General features: G+C 49.1%; 1 protein-coding gene across 2 annotated transcripts in view; it reads left to right on the top strand.

Annotated features, from left to right (window-relative positions):
- LOC119186855 (uncharacterized) overlaps positions 1 to 23392 on the top strand; it is a 76525-nt gene that overhangs the window by 15192 nt on the left and 37941 nt on the right. For both annotated transcript variants that reach the window (XM_075894384.1, XM_075894383.1), the window contains exons 6-9: positions 1159 to 1216; positions 6859 to 7023; positions 10027 to 10212; positions 22858 to 22927. In XM_075894384.1, the coding sequence (XP_075750499.1) occupies positions 1159 to 1216; positions 6859 to 7023; positions 10027 to 10212; positions 22858 to 22927 (479 nt within the window). The remainder of the gene's footprint in view (positions 1 to 1158; positions 1217 to 6858; positions 7024 to 10026; positions 10213 to 22857; positions 22928 to 23392) is intronic.

Here is a 23392-nt window from a genome sequence, read left to right as displayed (position 1 = left end):
CATCATCGTACTTACTCAATCTCAGTGTCGACTCTAATGTAGGTCGACCTTTTACAATTGCTCTGCATAACACACCCACAAAAGAAAATCGTGAGCACATTTGATAAAGGCATTTATGTACCATGTCGCTGAAGAAAAACTGGGATTTCAGTTTAGAATGGTGGCTTCATGGCGGCACCTCAGACCTGTACAGACAAGCTAGCTTCAGGGCAATTGGCAGGGATTATCTGTAGAAAAGCTTCAGCGAATCATTGCTTAAAGTACTGCTTGCATGCAAGGAAATGTAATATATGTCACAGGCACGGCCGGATGATAAACTTAATGTTGTAACCATTCCACAGCGTGCCCGATTTCTTGATAATTTAGGTTTCGGTTGTAAGTCTACCATGGAAACTAAACAGATTTCGGTTTCGATTGAAGTCAAAGCCCACAATGGATTTCAGATTGAGATAAAATGGGTATATCTACAATGGTATAAATACGGTACTAGATAGCGGGAGGGGAAGAGTTGCAGGTAAGGTGGGCATCGGGGTTTTTCGTGCCAGTGCAAAGGAGGCAATCAAAAGCGAGCAGCTAAGCTAGAACTGAGCTCTCCACATGGCCGATAACAGAGGCAGCTGGCGCTCCCCCTATTTTGCAGATAACATGAAATGATTGCCAAAGCTGGGCAAAATGACTCGTTACTAAATGTGTGTTGTCTTCACACACATGGTCAATATTGGAGGTGACATGACCGAAAGGTAGAGACATTGTGTATAGGCACTTGAGCTGCCTGTGCAGTCTATAGCACTACGAAATTCTTTCAACAGCAAGTGTTTCACTTTTTGTTTCTGTATACGTTGCTCGGAACGGTGGCTTGACTGTAAAAGGAAAGTTTGGGGTGCCTACACCATAGGTCGGTAAAACAAAAGTGGAACTCGCTCACTCACTCGAAATATACATTATGTGTTTTGCACTCGCTCGGACCCAGGCTCGCCAAAATATTGCGCCCCGATTCGCAGCTCGATCTGTGTCTGAGAAAGTCCAAGTGACTCGACTTATGAGTAAGTTCGCCGACCTATGGTCGGCGAACTCACTCACATAGTGGTGAGTGAACTCGCATAGTGGTGTACACTATGCGCTTCTTCGCATCTGTGCCTACAATTTTTCTTTCCTCAGGTGGCTGATGGCAGGGTTGATAAGAAGACAAGCAAGTGCTCGTCAACAAACATTAAAGGTAATCTGCACACCTCTCTCAAAATATGCTACTGTGAAGTGCATGTTGAAAGGGAGTATGGTATTCTTTTAAATACTGTACGACAGTGTTGAAAATAAAGGTGTTAGACAAGAGCAGAAGCATGGCAGGCAACCCCATGGCAGGCTGGCAAAAAGGCAGAGCAACGGGAGAACGTGGGCGAACGCATAAACCGACCTTCGGCGAGACTGCTCTCCTGTGTTTACTGCAGGCTGTTTTATGGAGTGGAAAGAAGGGCGATTCGCGAGCGAGGCATGAGCAACATGACTGGCATGCCCACACTGGGTTGGTAGTGGGAAAAGGGCATAGCGAGGCCTATCTCCACCCAGTGCCATGGACAGTGTGCTTGCATGACACCAGGGGTCTCATGACACAACAAAAGGGATTTTTACAAACTGAAAGTATCAATTACGATGCCACATGGTTGGGATGAACAAAAAGAAATGCAGCCGAGAAAGATGGAACACTTTGTTGGCCAAAATTGTGCCCAATGAGAGAAACCAATGCTCAAAGTGCAATGAAAACGGCAGGGATAGACGCCAGTCACTTGAAATCTGAAAATTAGTCGTTTCTTGCTCATTAGTGTGAAACTTTCTGCGTTTTTGCAGAGGAGTGAAAACATTCAGAGACTTTCACAACCTGAGCAGGCCAGTACCTACGTGTGTAACAGGTCGGTGCATAAAAATGAAGGGCATGTGGCTTTACACTCTCGGGAAAACATAGTCTTGATGTTTGAAACTGAAAATAGAAGCGAACCTTTCTTGGTGTTGTCACCCATGTCCCGTTTATTAGGGAGGCGATCGCCGGGCTAATTCCAAGGGCCGAAGTATCGGCCCCCCGAACCGCACCACGAAAGCGTGGACAATTTCGAAGTGGTCCTTTTTGGCGCACCAGCGGACGCCGGCTGTGGCCCAAAGAACAAGTCAGAGCCGAGAGTTTATAACCAAAACAAAATTATATTCTCAAAAATGGCAGATAGAAAACAATGCACGAGAATGCACACTCTACAATAGTTGAGCACAATATGTCACCAATCAACCAACGTACTACACAGTACAATCAGCCACACTCAAAACAACGGACACAGACAACAATACACACTACAATGCAGTCGCATGCATTTAACATCCAAGACACTTAAAGACTAAAGAGATAGAAAACCTATTCAGTCCAAAGTCCTTGGAACAAAAGTCTGAATGATACTCTTCCGAGAATCACTCACTCGAAGTCCAGCGTTGTTGTCGTTCCGCTGCCCCCTGAAGTTTCTCTTCCAGGAAACTTCGCGCCTTCAATTGGCCACTCTTCAAGCTTCAACTTCTTCGCCGGAAACACGTCGGCTTCACACACGCAGCTGTTGCCACGCGTCTTCGCTCGATAGCGGTAAACACACGCTCTTGCCTGTAGCTCGAGCCTTCACCCCTCAGGTGGAAATCCTCTTCATCTCCTGCTTCGTCCCTACGGACAAAACCTTCGCCGACTACACGGCGGAATCCCTAAGCGCTCTGGCGCTCACTTCCGTCTTCTCCTGCTCTCTCGTCTCGGCCGCTCGATTAAATACCTTCCGCGCCACATTCTAGAAAGTTCTCGTCATTTCGTCGGCGCGATACGCAGCGGAGGCTGGGGAGAGGCGCGAGACTGTACGGGGGCCGTCCCCGACAGATGAGTCAACCCGGCATACACGCCCCGTTCCTTCTGGAAAAATCGAGTGCTTGCTCGGCCGCCGTTGTGGGGTGAGGAGGTTCGTCGGCGAAGCCACGCTTCCGCGGGGAGAGCGCGCGCCCGGAGAGCCTTGAATGTTTTTTTTTTTCTTTTGACCTCGCGGCGTTTCTCCCGCCCGTTATCGCAAGAATTTGGCGGCGCGCCCATTTTTAGCGCTCGTTCTGTGACAGTGGTCTAGTGGCTCAGGCACTTTGCTGTTAACCTGCAGGGTACAGGATTGAATCCCGGCCGCGGCCGCCATATTTTCGATGGAAGCGAAAATGCTTCCAGCCTGTGTGCTTAGATTTAGGTGCACATTGAGAACCTCGGGTGGTCGAAATTTCTGGAGCCCTTCACTAGGGCTTCTCTCATAATCATGCAGTGGTTTGTTTTGGGACATTAAACTCCTACAAGAAGTGGGCAATAAAAAAAATCTCCACCATATCCACAAAGTGAGTGACCTTACAGGAGCTTACTCGGTGGTGCATGGGGCGTTTCTTGGCGAGACCATTTCTGTAGGAAGGCTTGTTAACGAGCCAGCGCATGATGGGTACGCTGAAGGCAGCATTGTCGGGCACGTTAACCACCTGTTCCTTTATGCTATACTGGCCGCTGGCAAGAGTCGTATTCTTAACGCTCGTAAATAGATGTGGAGCTATCTGGCGATCAATGGGGTTGAGAGCAGGCAAGTGTTTTTTCTGTCCTCCCAGTTCGGAGGCGGCGCGAGTTTGCACGCGACCAGACCAAACACCGCTGACACCCTACTTTTTTCCTCTCTTTAACATTCCTTTCTCTCCTCCACTACTCATCACCCGTATGGTGTTATTGAGGTAACCTCCTGAGAGAGAGACAGTTACGACACCACACTTTTCTCTTCACTTTTCTTTCTTACAAAGCCACTTTTTGGAGAAGAGTGGGCAGGTCATTGAAAACCGAAGCCTTGGGTGGCAGCTTGCCATCTAGTAAGCATTTTAGAATCGCCGGAGGAGCAACCTTAAGCGGCGACCGCAGAAGTGCACACACTGGCAACACTAGTGTACACGCCGGCAGCCGCCGTACATCAAGCTGTGAGCAAAAGGAGTAATAAAGCAAAATGTGTCCTCCAATACTCCGATGCCTACAACATTGCTCAAGAGGGGAGGGAGGCTACCACAGAAGGGCAACTTTTTGTTTGTTGAGATCTCCCAATGAAATTTCAGGGTAGTCCACAAAATTTCATGCATTTAGGTTCACTGGTTCCCAAATTACAGCCATTTATTAGGGTAGTGCACATAGGTTTTTGAGTCAGGCGCTTGTGACTTTAATCAATGGGCTAGCGCAGTTAAATTCACTGTGATGATTTTTGGATGGATGCTTTACACTACGACAGAGACCTTTTTTTCAATTTCCTTGCAGAAAATTTTTAGCAGAGCAACAAATTTGGTGTTTGCCATTGAGATTTTATTAATGAAATTTTAATTATCACAAATTGCAGATGCAACAAATTTAAAAAGCAGTTCTGTCACTGTTTGGGCTATTTATCAGGGTACGCAATAAAACAAATCTGATAGAAATGAGATGAACGGTTGAAGAGATATTGCCAGACAAAACGGCCTCACTGGCCAAAACAAGTCATTCTGAGAAAACGGGCTTTGAAAGTTTCTAACTCGTATTTTGGTCTAAAATTGCCCTGCAAAGTAGCTAGAAATGTTTTTTAGGACTCTTTTCCTTTTCCGCTTCTCCTGCTTGTGTTCCAGCCGTTCCTGAGCTTTTTTCACACGAAGAGGGTCTTTCTCCACTGCCCATTGGTTGCTGGCATAGCGCTGAGGTTTGGTTGCAAAGCAACACGTTCGCTATCTTCCGCAGCTCCTCGCACGTCCAAGGACCTGTTGGCAAATGCACAGTCGACGACGCCGTTGCACTGTTCGAGGCCGTAATCCCTGCAGTTAGCGAGCGCAACTCGTCAGGCGCACTTGAGCACAAAACCCCAACACCAGCCTCACTTGTGACGACGAAGCGTTGCGCTGATGGTGTAGCAACCTCGACGTCGCGATAAGCATCAATGCAGTCATCGTCTTGAAAAGACGAAGGAGAAGCTGCTCAGCATCTATGCGACTGTCGCCCAGCGTTGGCGCGTGAACAAGCCTCACCATGCGAACGAGTGTCATCGGACGCTATCTTGAACAGAACGCGTGCAGAGTCTCAAACTTTGCCCTGCCCACTCTTAGCGACAGAACAACAATCGGTGTCCCGTGAACAAGGGGAAAGATCATCTCATAAAGGCGGTAAAAGATTGAAGAGCACATGTGAGAACTGAGCGAAATGATGGCAAACGGGACGCACAAAGCACGCCCAGAGAACAGTGGTGCTTGCAAGGCCGCGCCGAGCAAGCACCACTGTTCTCTGGGCGCGTTTTGTGTTGCAATTTTTTGGTTTTCCAAGAGCGCGCTTTTTTTAAAGCATTCCTTGTGGACAACTTCAGGTCCTGCATGGTTTCACTGAGAGCTTGCACTGCCATCTGACATGCACAGCCGCGTAGTCAAGTGCCGAGGCGCTCTAGTGCTTTGTGTGGAACTATCGCTGTAGAAGTGTCACGAGCCCACATCTGCATCCATACCCAAACACTCTTTGAGCTTCTATTTCTTGTGAAGTCATTAAAGGTGTCAACGACGACAGTCAGTCGTTTGCTGGTTCTTGATGTCCAGATGGGCAAGTTGTCTGGCTTCTCAGGCGCGCTTAAGGTACATGGTGACGTCGAGGTTTTCTTCGTCGGTGATGTTGGGTGGTATGACATCGAGCATGATTGTGAGACTATTATCATGAGACATTTTGAAAGGCTCCATCTGGGTGGTTTCTTATAGTGCTGTGTTGCAAGCAAAAGTTGCACGGGTTGAGAGTGTCCCAATTTATGTATTCGACGTTGACTTGCATTACTACTGTCTACAGCAATGCAAGAATTTGTGAGAGTTGGTAGAGCTTTGCCGTCGTTGAGTTTTTTCTTTTTAGTCTGTTTGTGTGTGCATTGGTTTAAGACTTCAACTCTTTCTGTGAACGTGCGGCACGTTCTGTACTGGTCTGGCTTTTTTGTGCAATTAACACGAATTAAGTGCACTCAATTAGGGTTTCTTCTAGTATTACGTAGGTGGCACAAAAGAAAAAAGTAGTCTTTTATTCTTTTGTAGCACAAAGGTACAAGAAAAGCTGTCCGCATTTCTCAAATATGCCTATATATTGAACTAGTTATTTCAGTGTCATGCTCTAGCTAGGAGTGGTCGGATGTGCCTTGGACATTGTAGAACAACATAGTTCTCCTCACATAGTTACTGAGGCTTCCTTTTTGACACGTCAGCTGGGGCTTGCATGGGGTGGGGAGTCCCATTTGTTTGCAGCTCGAGACGTGGTGACAGCTTTGCTCTTGATTGCTCTGTCTAGTGACAGCATATGTGTCTCTGGCACGTGTTTTGCGGCGGGGATTGTGAGCAGGTTCTGTACGGTTTGAAGTCGCTGTTATTGAAAGTTCTGCAGGACAGGAAAAATTCATACTTGTCCCAGATTTGAACCTGGGACTGCCTTTCGAGGACTATCGCTCTTACTATCTTAGCTTGCAAGGAATCTAGTAGATATCGGCCTTAGGGTAAATTAAAAGCTGTAAACACAGGATGCAGACATTATAATTTGGCATCCCAGAGTTACGAGTTGTACTGATTGCATCAGCAAAAATCAATAGTCCACTGGTCAGCATAGATAACAGCATTTTCACTTGGTAGTGAAGTGTAAATTAGTAGAACAGAACTGCTTCATATTTGCTTCATATGTCCACTGTGTGTACAGAGGGCCAGAATTTCAGCAGCTAATGGGTAGAATATTAGAATTCTCTTGTAAGCACATTGCCTGTAAGCATCTTGTGCTTCCTGTCAGCTGAGCTTGTTCATGATGGCCATCTGCAGGACGTGCAGCTGCACCGACAAAAGACCAGTTCCGATCGCCGTTTACACTGGTCCAGCCTAAGGAAATCACCGGCTGCCAGGTTTCGTGGTTACCGCATCTCGTCGACTCGTCTGCGCGAACAGCTGCCAGCAATGAGTCTGAGCAAGCGCGAGCGCTTCCACAGAGTAAGCAGTTATTGTCGTTGTCCCTAACACATTGTTGTGGCTTAGTGGTGTAAGCACGACGGTGGCATTTGAACTCTTAAAAGGGACATTTGAATGAAACAGTGAATTGGTTTGGATTAATAAAATTGAAGGACTCTGTAATGTCACGAGTATTGCGTTCGTAAGTTCATCATTAGCGGAAGAAATCGAGGTAGAAGTGTCGTTTTAAAATTTCTCGCTGAAGCCTCCGACCGCAACTTCACCGATTTCAAAACGATTAATAGCAATGCAGGACCGAGTGATGGTGTTTGGTGTGGAAATGGCAAGGCGGTTCCTACACTTTCACTTTCGTTTCATGCTTTTTCTCACTTGCGATGTGTCGCCTCATGATCAAGTGGTGTCCTCAGGAATGTGAAATTGTACTTTACTGATGCAGTAGACTCCTTTTAAATGAAACCTGAAGGGACCAGGAAAATGTTTCTTTTAAGAGGAGTTTTGTTTATTTAGAGATAAACAGGGTTATAATATTGAAGTACGAAACCAAACATATTACTGGCAGTTGTTCCATTTAAGCAGCAGTTTCATTTAAAAGAGTTTCTTGTGAAAAATATTCTTTCTTTAGTGTCCCTCTAAGCTGGGATGAAACCTTAAAATTGAGTTAGAAAATTTGGCTGTAATGTAGTAACGTAAGTTATGGCTATGAAATTTGCAAGGAATCTTAAAGACAGATGCAGCTTGGCACAGGGGCTCAAAATCATTTCATCTTGCATTTTTATTTTTTCTACATAGCAAATTTAAAAAAAAAAAAAAGCTATCTGCAGAGCATTGCAAATTTGCAAAAGTGTAACTTAAATTGTGACTGCACAACAAAAGCTTGATTTTTGTTTTTGCATTTCCTAATGCATGGAAACTGCCACTTAAGAATGTCATTTTTTTTTTTATATATACTAAAATTCAAATGCATGTATGCTACAGATTCCAGTTGCATCTATCTGAATGACTCTAGTCAACACACATTAGAATATTGTTTGCCTATGCTCTATATAGTTCCTGAAAAAAGGTACATAAGCCTCTGAAATCCTTTTGAGAGAAATGCAGAGACCACACGAAAATACATGCTCATTTCTCGTCAACATTTCCAAGCCCAAAGACCAAAAGTTATTTTTGAAAAAGTGAGTACCCAAGTGGGATAAATTTTTTGAAAGCTAAAGAAATTTTCTATCAGGTGATGGCAAAATCGAATTTTTCTACTGAACAGTCGAGTGGAAGACTGTTTTAGACACAACTTGCTTTAGTTAGTATGGTATACTTCAGTGAATATGAATTTTCGTGGGCCTATATCGAGCCCAATTGTTATGTCTAAGGTGGTACTTCGACTGTATGTCACCCGGTTTGGCGACCCACATTTTACAACGAATCTGTTTGGTCCCAGCAAAATCCTCATAGAAGCAATGTAAATAACCCTTGGTTATATAACAGTTTTACGTGGACCCCGCAGCCTTTGACGAATTTCAGATTTCATCCGAAAGAATACTAGAACCAAACGTCGTCCAAACATTCACGAGTGCAAAACATAAGCTTGTGTTCCCTCTGGCTGGAGTAGTTACCTACAAGCTATAGGCACAAAGAGTAGCTTCAGCTGGCTGAAGAGCTGATATTTTTCTCGTTTTCAATCTGTGGAAACTTGCTCTGATCGACATACAGCTGATCTCATTGCTTTGTCGCAGTCACAGGCTCGCGCACGCATACAGGGGCGACACAGCTGTTTTCACTGTGCAAAATTACTTTCACTTGATGTCAATCTTCATGATAATAGCGAGAGATCACTAGTTGCACTTCACAAGCCAACAAATTGCAATGCGCACAGCTCAGTCGTCCACGAAGGCATTATACGCGAACTCATGGTCTGTCGCCATTATGTGATAGCGATGACACTGCAACTCTTCTGATGGGAAGCTGTTGACAACACTGTTTCAGTTTCGTTTTCTCTCACTGGCCTATACAAGTTTGATAATACGACGCCTGGATTATACATGTATTGCATTTTCGCATGGTCCCCCGAAAGTTGTATAATGGTGGTTCCACTGTACCAGACTATTATTTTTAAATGATTCACTAGAACTTCATGGGATCATGTTTTTGATAAACTGGCTACTGGTAGGTGGTATAGTTTAGCATGTAACACAAGATCATCTCTTATCTGACAACCACTTGCGATCATGATAGAAACTGATATCGCTAAAAGGGCTAGCATCTTCCAAGCGGTCTCGATCGTCGAAGTGGTCTCAGTGGTCTCGGTTGCCGCTTGTCCAGGTGTATCAATCGGCCAATTCCGCCTAATGCCGAGGCTAAGTTTACAAAAACACTGCTGAAGAAAAAGGATATGTGCCCCCTGAAAGCATTCGTAACTGTAACACACAGATTTTACTGCAAATTTTTTGCTGAGTGCGTTGCTACAACAAGCTTCAAGTATCTGACCAAGTTTTTGGAGCAACTTTCGGTCGCCCATCGCACGGCTACCAATGCCTAAAAATTCACAAGGGTATCATATTCCATGACAAAATTAACAAGTTAAGCAGTGACAAAAGGGGGATCCTTCCAAGGAGGGCGTGCAGCCATTAGGATGGAAAGGTGGGCTAGTTGGTAATTCATAATTGTTCAGCCAACTGGGAGTGTGCGAGGAACACACACACAAAGCAAAGAGGAGGCACGCAGCACTAATGCTCGTGCTGTGTGCCTCCTCTTTGCTTTGTCTGTGTCTTCCTCCCACGCTCGCAGTTCGCTGAACAATTATGAGCCGTGATTAGTTTGAAATTTGACCTCTTTCAGCTGCGGAAAGCGATGCTTATCTTGGCAGTCGTAATCATCAGCGCCCAGTGTATGCATTGCCAATATCAGCTTGAAAAACTCGAACATGGTAAGGTTTTCACAATGTTCTGGCATCAGGGGTGTAAATTGTAGATATCACACCCTTAGAGTATCCAGATTCATCTGTGATATCTAAACATTCGCAACTCTCTACAGGTATTCCTGCCAGTCCTTTGTCTTATTACTGCCGGCAGCGAATCGCCGACATTCAGGCCGAAGGAATCTCGAGCAAAAAGGGGTCAGAGCTGCCACAACACATAAAGCCATCTGTACCACTTGCAGAGCATAACGACACGGAGCGGAAGCCAGCACGCCCATTGCCTGTAGATGCACTTCCAAAAGGTACGCAGACGTTTTATTCATGCTTCTTGACATCAATAATGCATGCGAGGTACCCCGTTTATAAGAGACACCTCATATAAAAGGCGAAAATCGCTGTCTTGAATCGATGCCTTATAAAGGGGTTCATCTGTATATTCAAGTCATTGCAGCCACATAATGTCTCATTGAAGCACGCCCCACCAGATAAATTTGACAGAAAACGGTTTGAACATTGTAGTTATGCAAAAATAAATATTAAGTGAAAATGTATTTCTCACAGCCGCCTGTTTTTGGTCCCCAACTTTCCGGGAGCAAAGTTGGTACTTAACTGTTCTTTCAATGCAAGACCACTTTTTCTCTGCTGCCGTTACCAAAAAATGCACGGGCCTAATCCTGTGCTTTAAACAATGGTGGGACAAGCATACTTTTTTGAGCATATGGGACAGACACGGCACCCCCCCCCCCCCCCTCCGACTTTTTCGTGCGTAGGCGGTTGTACTCTTTCCGAATTTTGTGGTAAATTTTTTTGTTTTTTTAATGAATATTATTGCATTTGAGTCCCAAGCTCACAGTAAATGATTTAATGATCAAGTCCATGCATTCTACTTAACCTTGCCCCTTCTGCCCACCTTTCACCACACTCAATCCAGCACTCACGTGCGTGGCACTTTTGCAAATGACCGAGAAGACAAACAGGCTGTGCTGTAGGTTTTTTGCCCTTCTTGTCCACAGGCAGTGCTATAAAATTCCTTATCACTGTCTGCGAACACTTTGAAAGATGATAGTCTTTCTTGGGGACCTTCGACCGAAAAATTTTGGTCTGTCTGCCTGTACATTTGTCTGTTTTGCCCACCTATATTGGTCTGTCTGTCTGTACATTTGTCTGTTTTGCCCACCAATATTGCTTAAGATTCAGCATTCATAGTTATGCGATTCTCAATTAAAAAGCAATTATTACACATATCTGAGGCGCCATAACAACACGTCGATGTTTTGTATGTGTGCCTTCATACTATAAGAGGCACACACAAGTAACTATAAGGACTGTAGCGTATATCGCGCTGCACTGACAGTGCAACGCGATGCTCAAAAAGTTAAGTGTTTCCAACACTTTGCTAAAACCACGCAGTGGTGGCACCTGCCCATCACTTTGCGTTCTACGCCTTATCACCTCCGAGACAGGCGCGCATCTTTCCCTGCAAGCGCGCATGCCTTCGTTTTCGAAAATAACTGCTAGCTGGCGCTCGGGTCTAATATGCCTCGATGCGCTCATTCGCCTCAGCTACACGCTCGAGGCACTCTTAACGCAGCGCCTCCAGAATGTGATTCACCGATTTTCTTGCGCAGAACATCAAATAAACATTTTGTTCACTCTTTCTAGACACAAGACTATCGTCTTTCAACGACATTTGCAGTTAACATCCAGATTCGGGACGAATTTTTTTAGTCGTAAGCACCATCTTTGACATCTTTGACATTTGACAGGGAAGTAGGTTCTCTCTACATTGCTTGCTCCCGTTCAGTAGAAAGGGTGAGATACCACAGACGTCTCTGCTCCTTGTGGTTATGAATGCCTGCTCAGTTCAGAATAGGAGTAGCCTTTGCCGCGGCAAGACGCTGCTCGTGATTCACACACACGAAACTACTGCTGAATCCTCCTCGGTGGTGGCTTCCTCCGCATTGTTCTTGTGCTGTCTTATGACCCATTGCTTCTTGTTAGTGTTGCATTTTTAGTTGCCTCGTTCGTGTCTCGGACTCCCTGGCGCTTCCCTCGCACCCCTTGTCTTCGACAAGCAGCCCGGGCACCTTTGGGAGCTGCCCCGTCGCAGTGGTCTAGTGGATAAGGTTTTCGGATGCTGACCCGCAGGTCACGCGATTGATTCCTGGCTGCGGCAGCTGCATTTTTGAAAATGCTGTATGTGCTGATTTGGGTGCACGTTAAAGAACTCCAGGTGGTTGAAATTTTCAGTCCTCTACTGCTGCCTCTCTCAAAATCATTTGGTGGTTTTTGGACATTAATCCCCACATATTAACCAAACCAACCTTCGGAAGATGCCAGGTGTGACACTTAGCTGAAGGCCCGTGTCGCGTCTGCCACCTTCCAGATAAGTCACCCTGGCTTGCCCTGGATAAGTCACCCTGGCTTGCTTTTATTCAGTCCCATCACTTTGTTTTTCTTCCTCCTGCGCTCTCTTGCAAAGGTGCCATGTTCATTTTGTTTTTCGGCCGGGCCACTTTCGTCGACGCTGCCAGCCTCTTTCTCACTGCTCGTTCCATTCTCTTCCTTCTCCTCCTCTTTCTTACCTCTATCCTTCCCGTTGACTTCCTTCAAATCCGGATAAAAATGTGCAGCTTTCTAGCCGCTGATGTCTGCATTCTGCGTGGTCTCGCTTTTCTTTTGCCCGACGTTGTTGTCGGCTGTACCTTCCCAGTGTTAAGTGCTGCTGTGGCCTCCTGTATTCTCATCTCCATTCTCTTCAACAACCACCTCTTCACCATCCAGGGACATTACAACCTCATCACAGTGCTGAGACTACTTGAACCAATTACCGAGACAAGTCGAGCTCTTCACCTATTTGAAGTCATCCCCTTCACCCATTTCCATGCATTTCATGCCACTCATGTTCGCTACACTCTCATCATCCCCCGTCCCTGCCTCGTAGCTGATATTCTTCATGTCAGTGGCGTCATGCAGGTTCGGAAACCAAGTTTTGGTAGGCATGGCATCCCTCTTGGCAGTGCTGCTGTATGTGACATCATCTGACGATGCCTCATCGATTGTGGCCCGCTAGTTAAGACCCCTCTAGCCTCGAGTGATGTGTTGGTCCCTGTGTTGAGCCGTGAATGCCTCTAGCAGTGGTGCACACTCGAGATGCGTCTGTCACAAAAAGATCGCGCTGTGCGCCAGTGTGGGAGCTCCAAGCCCTGCCTGCCCACTGTTTCACAGGCTTCGAGTTCCATCGCGCCTCTCCCACAGGGACGCAACTTTACCGTGTCGTCTGCGGTTAGAAGTAGCTTTCACGAAAGCGTACTCTTTTAGGGGCGAAGCTTCTCAAGGCGTGGGTCTGTCCATCCCTTATATGTGTGTATTTATTAGTATGTAGCCACCGATGGCACATACCCGCTCTAGAGCGGGTATGTGCCACAGGGGATGCGAGATGAGAGATGGCGGTACTTAGTGTTCACTAAATGGACAGATGGACAAACAGACTAGCAGACAAACGTACGGACAGGTGGAAGCATGAACAAACAGACAGATTGATGGACGGACTCGCAGACGGATGCATGGATGGATGCACGGATGGTCGCGCAGACGAATGGAAGCAAGAACGGACAGACTGAAGCACGGATGGGCTGCCGGACGCTTTGTCCCACTCATCATCATTCACTCCGTGGATATGCTGCGATTTTTTTTTTGCATAGGAATGGCAGATGCGTCCAGGTGTGACTCGTGCAACAGTGATGAGTCAACAGAACATCAACTGTGTTCCTGTGATTGTTTTGCGTGTGAACGCAATGTGCTGCATGAAACGCTGAACAACTTGATGATAGACCTTTTTCCAAAGGGCAGATCCTCGGATCATAGCTCTACACGTCGCAGGCCAGCAAAGCGAAGCGGGCATTGCTAGGTTTTTTAATGTCAACTGAAGTAAATGAGCGCTTGGGAGCGTGCAATAAACAGGCTCACATGTACCCACATGGAAGGCATGGTTCAACAACGAAGGCATGGTTCAACAACATGGAAGAGCTCACCAGCTGGAACTTCTGGGAGATGAAGTTGCGCGAGTTATTCGGTCAATCTGTCGGGTGCAAGCAGGCCGCTAAGAAAGAACTTGGTAACTGTGTCCAGACATCCACGGAGTCTTACCTTGCCTATATTCAAGGTGTCTTGACTCTCTGCCGTAAGGCTGATACCACCATGACCGAAGCCGACAAGGTTGCGCACCTACTCAAGGGCATCGCTGATGAGGCCTCCTTGAACTGTCGAACAGCCTTTAAATACAAGACGTCATTAAAGAGTGCCGATGCTTTCAAGAGGATAAAAGCCGTCGCTAGCCCACCACTTCACCAATCTTCCTAACACCACTGCAATGTCAACTTGTGAGCAGCTCCGTTTTGAGACCCAGCCCAATGCACCCTCTGCTGACATTACGAGGGTCGTTCGACGTGAAATCGAAGTAATGTTACCAGCATCCTTGAGGGTCCTGACGCCGGATAATCCTCAGCCCACCATATTCCTCATGCAGAGCGTTGTTCGCCAAGCATTGGCAAACGGGAGCCTTCAGGCGATCTGTTCTGTGCACTGATCCGATGTCCATCCGCCTACCTTGAACAACCGTCAGCACTACCGGTATCCCGCTCCAAGTATCCGAGATCCAAACGCATAAAGGACGCCTGACGACAGGCCAATTTGCTTCCGGTGCGAACGAGTGGGACACATTTCGCGTTGTTGCCGAATGCCGAAGCACGTGGACCTGGCCCTCGTGCACAAGCCCAAACTTCACGAACTTTGATGCATTAGCCTGCCCTTCTAGCCAAGAACCACCCTGCCGTGATGACTCGGCCCATTACGACATGATCGCCACGACCAGTGCCCAATACAGCCACTTGCCTTCACCGCGATGTAGATTCTCGGGGTCTCCTCCGCTGCCACCCCGCTCCCCGTCCTTCGCCCGACGGTTTCCTTCGGTAAACTAACTGGTGCAGCTTCTGGAGGTGACGCTGCTGCTACGACTTGTCCTACAATTTCTCTGTTGACCCTCCCGACCAAACGGAACTTGATTGATGTAAAAGTGGATGGTTTATCTGTTAAATCTTTAGTCGACACTGGTGCCCGAACTTCTGTTATGAGCTTGCACTTTCGTGACCGCTTAAAGAAAGTCTTGACTCCAGCTTCTTCACGCTGTGTTCGTGTTGCTGACAGCAGTGCAGCTGCCGTCGTTGGTGTCTGCACAGCACACGTTACTATAGCCGGCCATCAAACCTCCGTCCTCATCACTGTTCTCACCAACTGCACCAATGATATCTTTGGTCTGCACTTTTTGTTCGCCCATTCGGCCCTCATTGACTGTTCAGCTAGCACATTGCAACTTGACCTGCCCTGTACGACTGATGCGCCCAGTCCGCCCCAAGTTCGTCTCTGCTCTGCTGAACATGTCCATTTGTCACCGCAAACAGTTACGTGCATTGCTGTAAGAACGCCGCCACCTGTACCTGATGGAGACTACGTGCTCACGCCCATTGCATCCGTCCTTCTGACTCGCAGTGTTACTTTTCCGCACACTATTATTCCGTTACTGAAAAACTGTGCTTGCATTCCTTCGCTGAACTTTGCTCTGTGTCCGCAAGTGCTTCCGTGTGGAATAGCTCTCGCCACGCTGACACCCTCTGAGGATTGATTGCATCATCTCAGCTTTGTACCCCAATGATGTGCGTCGCCGCAACTGCATGCAAGTCTGTTCTTCGACAGAGAGTCCATCTTCTAATGTGGAAAAAATGATCGCGGTGGACCTTTTGCCGCATCAAAGTGACGCGCTCAATCACGTCCTGGAATCATACTTTGATGCATCCGACTTCTGTGGCCGTCCGCTAGGTCAAACCAGCATTGTGAAGCATCGCATGAACACTGGCGATGCATCTCCGGTACATCGACGGCCGTACCGCATTTCTCCTGCGGAGCATCGGGTCATTCAAATGGAAGTCGACAAGATGTTCACCAAAGACATAGTTGAGCCATCTTCTAGTCAACGGGCTTCCCCTGTTGCTTTTGTAAAGAAAAAGGACGCAGTTGGCGATTCTGTGTCGACTACTGACATCTGAACTGGATCACTAAAAAAGATGCCTACCCGTTACCGCACATTGACGACGCCCTGGATTGCCTTCATGGCGCTAAGTATTTTTCCTCCATCGACCTTTGCTCAGGGTACTGGCAAATTGCTGTCGACGACATGGACCGCGAGAAGACTGCTTTTGTGACCCCTGGTGGTCTTTACCAGTCATGCCGTTCAGATTATGCAATGCTCCAGCCACCTTTGAACAAATGAGGAACACTGAATGGTGGAAATAGTGGTCAATTTGCCTATGTTACTTCGACAACATCATTGTATTTTCCCCGACATTCGAAACACACCTCGACCGCCTTTTCTCCATCCTTTTTGTTTTGGACTGCAACTGAACTCATCGTAGTGCCACTTCGGGTGCCAGCAAATAACCACCTTGGGCCATCTTGTCAACTTTGGCGTATGCCCTGATCCTGATAAAGTTCGAGCTGTGCAAAACTTCTCTGTCCCGACCAGCACTAAGGAAGTCTGCAGCACAATTTTGCAGACGTGGCATGACCTCTTAAGGACTTGCTGAAAAAAGATGTTCCACCCTCTTGGGGCGCTGCGCAGGCTTCGAGGTTCTCTAATCTCATCGCGTTGCTCGCAACACCACCTATTTTAGCCCTATTTGACATATCCGCCCCAACAGAAGTCAGAGTTGATGCCAGTGGCCACGGAATCGGTGCTGTTTTGGTCCAGCATCAAAGTGGCTGCACCAGCGTTATCGCATATGCCAGCCGTCTGCTCTCTGCCGCCGAGCGGAACTACTTGATCACTGAAAGGGAATGCCTTTTTTTAGTTTGGGATCGCCGTTCCACCGTCACAACTGATCATCACGCGCTCTGCTGGCTCTCGTCACTAAAGGATCCCACTGGGAGTCTTGGTTGCTGGGCACTGCAGCTCCAAAAATGACTACTCAGTGTCTTGCAAATCTGGTCGTTTTCACCATGACGCTGACTGCTTGTCCCGCCATTCAGTGGACCCCCCCTGAGACTTTAGATGAAGCGCCGCCATGTGTGCTCTCTCTCTGCTTTCAGCAACATTCGTGATGAACAGCGCCGAGATACTGTCTTGCGTGACATTATTGAGAAGCGCAACTCTCCGACGCCCCATCCGTCTACTCGACTGTTTGTGCTTAAGGAAGGCACCTTGTACCGCTACAATGTCGACACAAATGAGTGCGAACTGCTCCTCGTGGTGCCTCCCCACCTCTGTTCGAGTGTTATCGCCCAGCTCCATGACGTCTCCACCGCCGGTCACCTTGGTCTCTCTGAGACTTACGACCACGTTCATCGCTGATTTTACTGGCCCAGGCTTTATCGTTCCGTCTGCCGCTATTTTGTTGCATGCGACCAGCGCCAACGTCGAAAAAACAATCGCCTATGAGTCCTGCCAGACTCCTCCAGCCCTTTGGTCTTCCTATTGACCCCTTCTTTTCTGTTGGTCTTGACCTTGTGGGGATCTGAGGCGCGGCCTCGACCATTTCGCGAGCATTCCGCCGCACGGCCACATTCTTTTGCTCTTTTTGCTCTGGTCACGGCGCGTGGCGATAGATGGTGCCACGCGCGGGCGCGGCACGTCATACGTGTGCGCCGAGGGAGCTCTCTCTCCTCCGTGGTTGCCACTGGATAAGCACGCATTTCCTTCGTCCGCGTCCCCTTTGGGAATCGCCGGACTATAGCCTGCCAGGGGTGGCCTTTGGCACCTCGGCAGGTGAGTTTACTTGAGTGCTAGTTTCGGTACCGTACGCTAAGCCCACAGCAGTGCCTTGTGCTTGAAGTGGTCGTACCACACTGAGCCCCACTTGCCGTAGGCCTACGCGTACGAGGTTTGCCCTAATACTCGCGACCATTGCGAGTGTGCAGCATAGCCGCAAGGGACCTTTTCCCGACCGGCGTGTCAAAGATCGCCATTGCCAGCTGCGACGTGCTCGGGGTTTCCTCTTTTTGTGAACGTCCGCGTGCAGGTGCCTTTGCTCCCCGTGTCCCGGGAGCGGACGTTGTACTCTTGTTCGGGGTACCTCTAAGGGCAATGAAGTGTTGTGTATTTTTGTATTGAAATGCTGTCTGTTTTGCCGCACCGCGCTAAACGCCTTATTAGTTGAGCGTGCGCGGAACGGTGCGCTACACGCGAATAGGTGGTGGAGTCGCGGCCCTGCGGCTCTATAAGCGTGAACCCGCGGTGATCATTCGCTGCAGTTAGTAGCGGGGTCACCATACTGTCGCCCAATGCGGTATCAAAGGCTCATCAAGCCTTTGATTAGTCTTAGCGGAGTCAGACCGCCTTTGCGAATCAGGCTTCCAGTGTTTCCCCGCCCTATGTCTGCTCCGCATGAGTTCTGTCCGCTGACGCTTTTAGCAGATACCGCATTGCTCGAAAACGGGGCCAGTGCCCCCCTTGACCCTTGAGCATCACAATCGCGCACCCTCACTTGTCACAAGCCCTAGTCGGGATGACACGAGGCGCTACGTAACAGCTCCCACTGGAGGGGTGTCGTGTTATGGGTCTGGGGCCATAGTACAACCCGAACAGTGCACATGGGCAAATTGGACTACTACTGCTCCCTTTAGAATGCACGGCAGTTCCATGTCACAGCGCTCCGAAACGGCTCTCAGTGGAGCTTCCGGGTGCAGATCGACAATGCGGCCTCAGCCGTTCCTGAATTTTGCCCGCCGGCTATTTCGCAATCTAGCAGCCAGGCTCATTTCGAGCACGCACCTGTACCGCTAGCTGCAACAACAGGCATTTCCCAATGTCGCGACGGCTGCTATCCATTTTGAAACTGCGCCGCTTATCGAGCTCGGACACACTTCCCCATCGTTCGGCCGCACCGCTAATGCACAGACAGCTTCTTTTGAAGCGGGCGCACAGACGCTGCTGCAAAATGCCACCCAAGTGACTCGGGCACTCGCGGGGGCAGTCCAAACGCTTTCGGCCGTTCCGAAATGCCCTCATCCTGCTGTCATGTTGGCAGTTCCGACCTACAGTGGGTATGGTGATCTGCAAAGTGCAACAGATTACCTGGACTCCCTCGCACGTTATCGGAGAGCCATGGGTCTAGACGACCAGGAAGTGCTCGGACGCGTCGTCCCGGCTGCACTGACTGACACGGTGGCCAGGCGGCATTGGCTTTCCGGCCACCGAGCAGCAACCCTCGACGAGTTCCATGCGGCCTTCTTGCGCGAATTCTTACCTGCTGACTACGAGAGTAGGATGCGGCGCGAGCTCGAACTCTGCACACAAGCGCCTAATGAGTCGCTTCAGGACTACGTACGCGCGATGGAAGACCTTTTTTCTATCGCTGAGCCCAGAGCCTCGAACGAGGAGCCTGTCGAACGGGTGATCAGGCAGGCACACCCGACTTTTTCGGCATACCTGCGCAGCAGTCGCTTCTGTGATTTGGAGGAATTGGCTGTAGAGGCAAAGTGCATTCAAGGCGACGCTCTCGCCGCGCATGCCTATCGCCCGACACCGCCAGCCAGCGAGGCCATTGAACCACGCTGCGCGTGGGGAGGGGCCATGACCCTCTCTCAGCGGCAACAGCCCGCCGGAGCTGCCTTTGCGGCTACCGCTACAGGTGGGCGCACGTGGGAGATAAGCGATCGAGCTTCAGATCCCTACACGTACGGGAGGCGTGCAGGCTGCATCGCAACTCGACGCGCGCGAGCAGGCACGAAATCCGACCCAGCGCATCACCGGTGGTGACGGTCGTCAGAGCGGTTCCTTTGATCACGTGGCGAACCGACCCCTGCAGCTCAAAGCTGCTCCGTCTCGGGAAAGGGACCGCGATGGAGTGCGCTGGTTCTGCTGCCGTCAACGAGGGCACATAGTGAGAGAGTGCTCCGCGTTTGTGCCTCCTGTGAGGCAGAGTAACGGGAGCGCGGGTCGTTCATGAAGGCACGAGCGGCCGAACCGTTGCTTCTCCCCTCTGCGTACCTGGCAAGCAGTCTTGCTGGTGCGCACGCGCCGCTTATTTCGGTCAGCATTGTCGGTCGCAAATTCTCAGCAATGCTGGACACAAGTACAAGCGCTTCGTTGTTTGGCACGCAGGTGTTGTCCCACTTGCAGAAGCGCTCGGTGTGCTTGCGGGACAGCCGAACGACATTCACTCTCGCCAAAGCCGTGGCCAAGTCGGCGGGCGCCGCGAGGTTGACTGTCAGATGGGGCGGCCGAATGAGACGCGGGCATTTCGTTCATCTTCCAGGGCTCGGTGTTCCTGTGATTCTTCGTCGGGACTTTCTCCTAAAAACCGGTATCGTAGTGGACATTGCGAACGGAGGTTATCGGGACGGACCTTTTTCCGAGCTAAAGCCGTTCATCAGCCCACCAGCACTTTCTGTTGCCTGTGCAGTTGAAGCGTCGAAACCGTGTCACGTGCAAACTTCGGGGGCAGGCCCGTGCGCTATGCACTCGTCGGCTCAAACTCCCCATCCGGATCGAGCGGTTGACACGAAGAGCCTCCGCATCCTTTGATCGCCTGTGGGACTCAATTGGATGATACACAGAAGGCTCGTTTGTCAGCATTGTTACGCGAATACGATGAGCTTTTCACCGAACAACCAGGCTGTACCGATTTGGTGAGCCATTCGATCGAAACTGGCGACGCACTTCGTTTGAAGTGTAACCCCAGGCCCGTCAGCCAGGCCAAGAGGCAGGTAATTGATGGCTTGCTGGACGAGATTCTCTCGGCTGGCATTGTTCGCCGTTCGTCCAGCGCCTGGGCGTCTCCAATTGTGTTGGGGCCTCAGAAAGATGGCAGTCATTGCCTGTGTGTAGACTACCGCCGCCTGAATGGAGTGACTCGTAAGTATGCCAATCCGCTTCCCACAATTAGCTATATCGTAAAAAACCCCGGCACTGCGCCATATTTTACATTAGGTGCCTCCAAAGGTTACCTACCGGTTCGGATGGATGAGCGTGACCGGTGCAAGACCGCGTTCACGTCCCACAGAGGATTATTTGAGTTCACTCGTATGCTCTTTGGTCTTTGCAATGCTCCTGTGACTTTTCAGACTCATGGACCACGTCCTTGAGGAAGCAAAGTGGTTTTACTGCATGTGCTACCTCGACGACATCGTGATTTATTCACGAACCTTCGAAGAGCATTTGGCCCACATTGCCGATGTGCTCGAGAGGGTGAGAGCCGCCGGGATGACGTTAAATCCCGCAAAGGCCCAACTAGCGCAAACCCGAGTTCAGTTACTTGGCTTCACGCTGGGCGAAGGCTCCATTGAGCCAGGTTGAGAGAAACTTCGAGCAATCCTCGATTTCCTTGCGCCCAAGGACGTACGCGGCCTGCGCCGCTTTCTCGGAATGGCCAATTTTTACCAGTCTTTCTTTCAGTCCTGTGCCCGAGTGCAGGTGCTTTTGACCAAGCTCTTGGGTAAGTCAGCTGAGTGGCGATGGGGACCTGAGCAGCAAGAGGCGTTTTGCCGTCTGTCTAGCGCCATTGCGGAGACGGCGCAGCTCAAGCTTCCCGACCTGACCAGACCGTTTGTTGTCCAGACTGACGCAAGCGATCTGGGATTAGAAGCAGTTCTTTTACAGGAATACGATGGTGTGTTGCAACCGTTGGCCTCTGCCAGCCGCTCGTTGATACCCGCGGAAAGGAATTATTCTGTGACCGAGAGGGAGTGTCTTGTCATCGTGTTTGCATGTGTGGATCTGAGGAGCGCCCGCGACCATTTCGGGGGCATTCCGCCACATGGCCACACCCTTTTGCTTTTCCGCTCTGGTAACGGCATGTGGCGATAGATGGCGCCACGTGCGAGCGCGGCACGTGTTACGTGCGCGTTGTGGAGCTGTTTCTCCTCCGTGGTCGGCGCCGGGTAAGCACATGTTTCCTTCGTCCGCATCCCCTTTGGGAATCGTCGTACTGTAGCCTACCTGCGGTGGCCTTTGGCACCTCAGCAGGCGTGTTTGAGTGCTAGCTTCGGAACCGTACGCTAAGCCCACAGTGGTGCCTAGTGCTTGAAGTGGTCGTACCACACCGAGCCGCACTTGCCGTAGGCCCACACGTACGAGGTTTGCGCCCTAACACTCGCGACCAGGCCCAGTGGCCATCGTGAGAGTGCACAGCATAGTCGCGAGGGACCTTTTCCCGACCGCCGTGTCAAAGCTCGCCATTGCCAGCTGCGACGTGCTCGCGGTTTCCCCTTATAGTGAACGTCCCCGCGCGGGTGCCTTTGCTCTCCGCGTCCCGGGAGCGGACGTTGTACTGTTTCTCGGGGTGCCGCCAAGGGCAATAAACAGTTGGTGTATTTCTGTACCCTGTCTGTTTGCCGCGGTGCGCTACACGTGAATTGGTGACGGAGTCGGGGCCCTGTGGTTCGCTAAGCATGAAACCGCGGTGATCATCCGCTACAGTGAGTAGCGGGGTCACCATATGTTTCTAAGGATAAAGCAGACAGAATTATATTGGACTAGCTCAAGAGCAGAGGTTAGTACAGCGGTGGACTGGTCCCAAATGAATGCAGCATATTTGTGCTTACTTTCTATTAAAGTTTTGTGAAAAAGTTTTAAAGGGACAGGGGTTAGCATTACTAATGATTTCGTTAATGTTAACAGACTAGATAAGAGTGCTAGTTACACCCAGGTAGTGATGGGATGGTATGAGCTCGAGAGCGGAGTTGTCAAGCTGATAAGCAGTGGATAAAGGTGTTCGGGAAATGTTTAAGATTTTCCATTCAGTAGTGTTTAGGGTGTGGCTGTACTAATAGAGTAGCATTAAAAAGCACTGCATCATGTAGAATACTTCTGGAGGTGAAAAGGACACGTGCGATAGACGGGGTGGATCTTGAAATCGAGTTAACTCTGTATGCTCTATTTCTGATGCCATGTGCAGGGGACCGCATGCGTGAAACCTCAGAATTTCCGACGGCTGGTATAGAGGCAAAAATGTACACGCCTACGAGGTGAGTTTTCAAAGCCATTTTTTACAATTCGACGGAATACTTTAGTCTTTACAGTGATGTAGAATAAAATATACTTGGTTCTGTGCTGAGAGTGATGGAAACTGGCATAGTATACTGCTGAATGTTTTAATCGGTAGTTCCGAACTCGGAAGTAGTAAACTACATTAGACCTCTTAGAGGTGTCTGTAATATCATTTGTGTGTTCGCATGGTTAGTGTGTGTGTACATGCACTAACCAGTCATGTAAAATCAATGTATCAATGTAAAAAGTCTCTGAGGAGATGGCTGTGAGCTGTGTCGTTTGATTAAGCTATTCTTAGGTGAACTTTTTCTTTGTAAGAATAAAAATGAAAATATTTTGAGTCATTTCACTTTGTGAAGCTGGCTTGTCATGCAGCAAGGTGGTCACATGGTGGAGGCCAGACTGGTATGAAAGGCTAAGTTGGGAACGCGCCCATTAAAGTT

Source organism: Rhipicephalus microplus, chromosome 5 (assembly GCF_043290135.1).
Source record: "Rhipicephalus microplus isolate Deutch F79 chromosome 5, USDA_Rmic, whole genome shotgun sequence".
Lineage (NCBI taxonomy): Eukaryota > Metazoa > Arthropoda > Arachnida > Ixodida > Ixodidae > Rhipicephalus > Rhipicephalus microplus.
The sequence above is the reverse complement of the archived record's forward strand: the minus strand, read 5'-3'. Positions and strand labels throughout refer to the sequence as shown.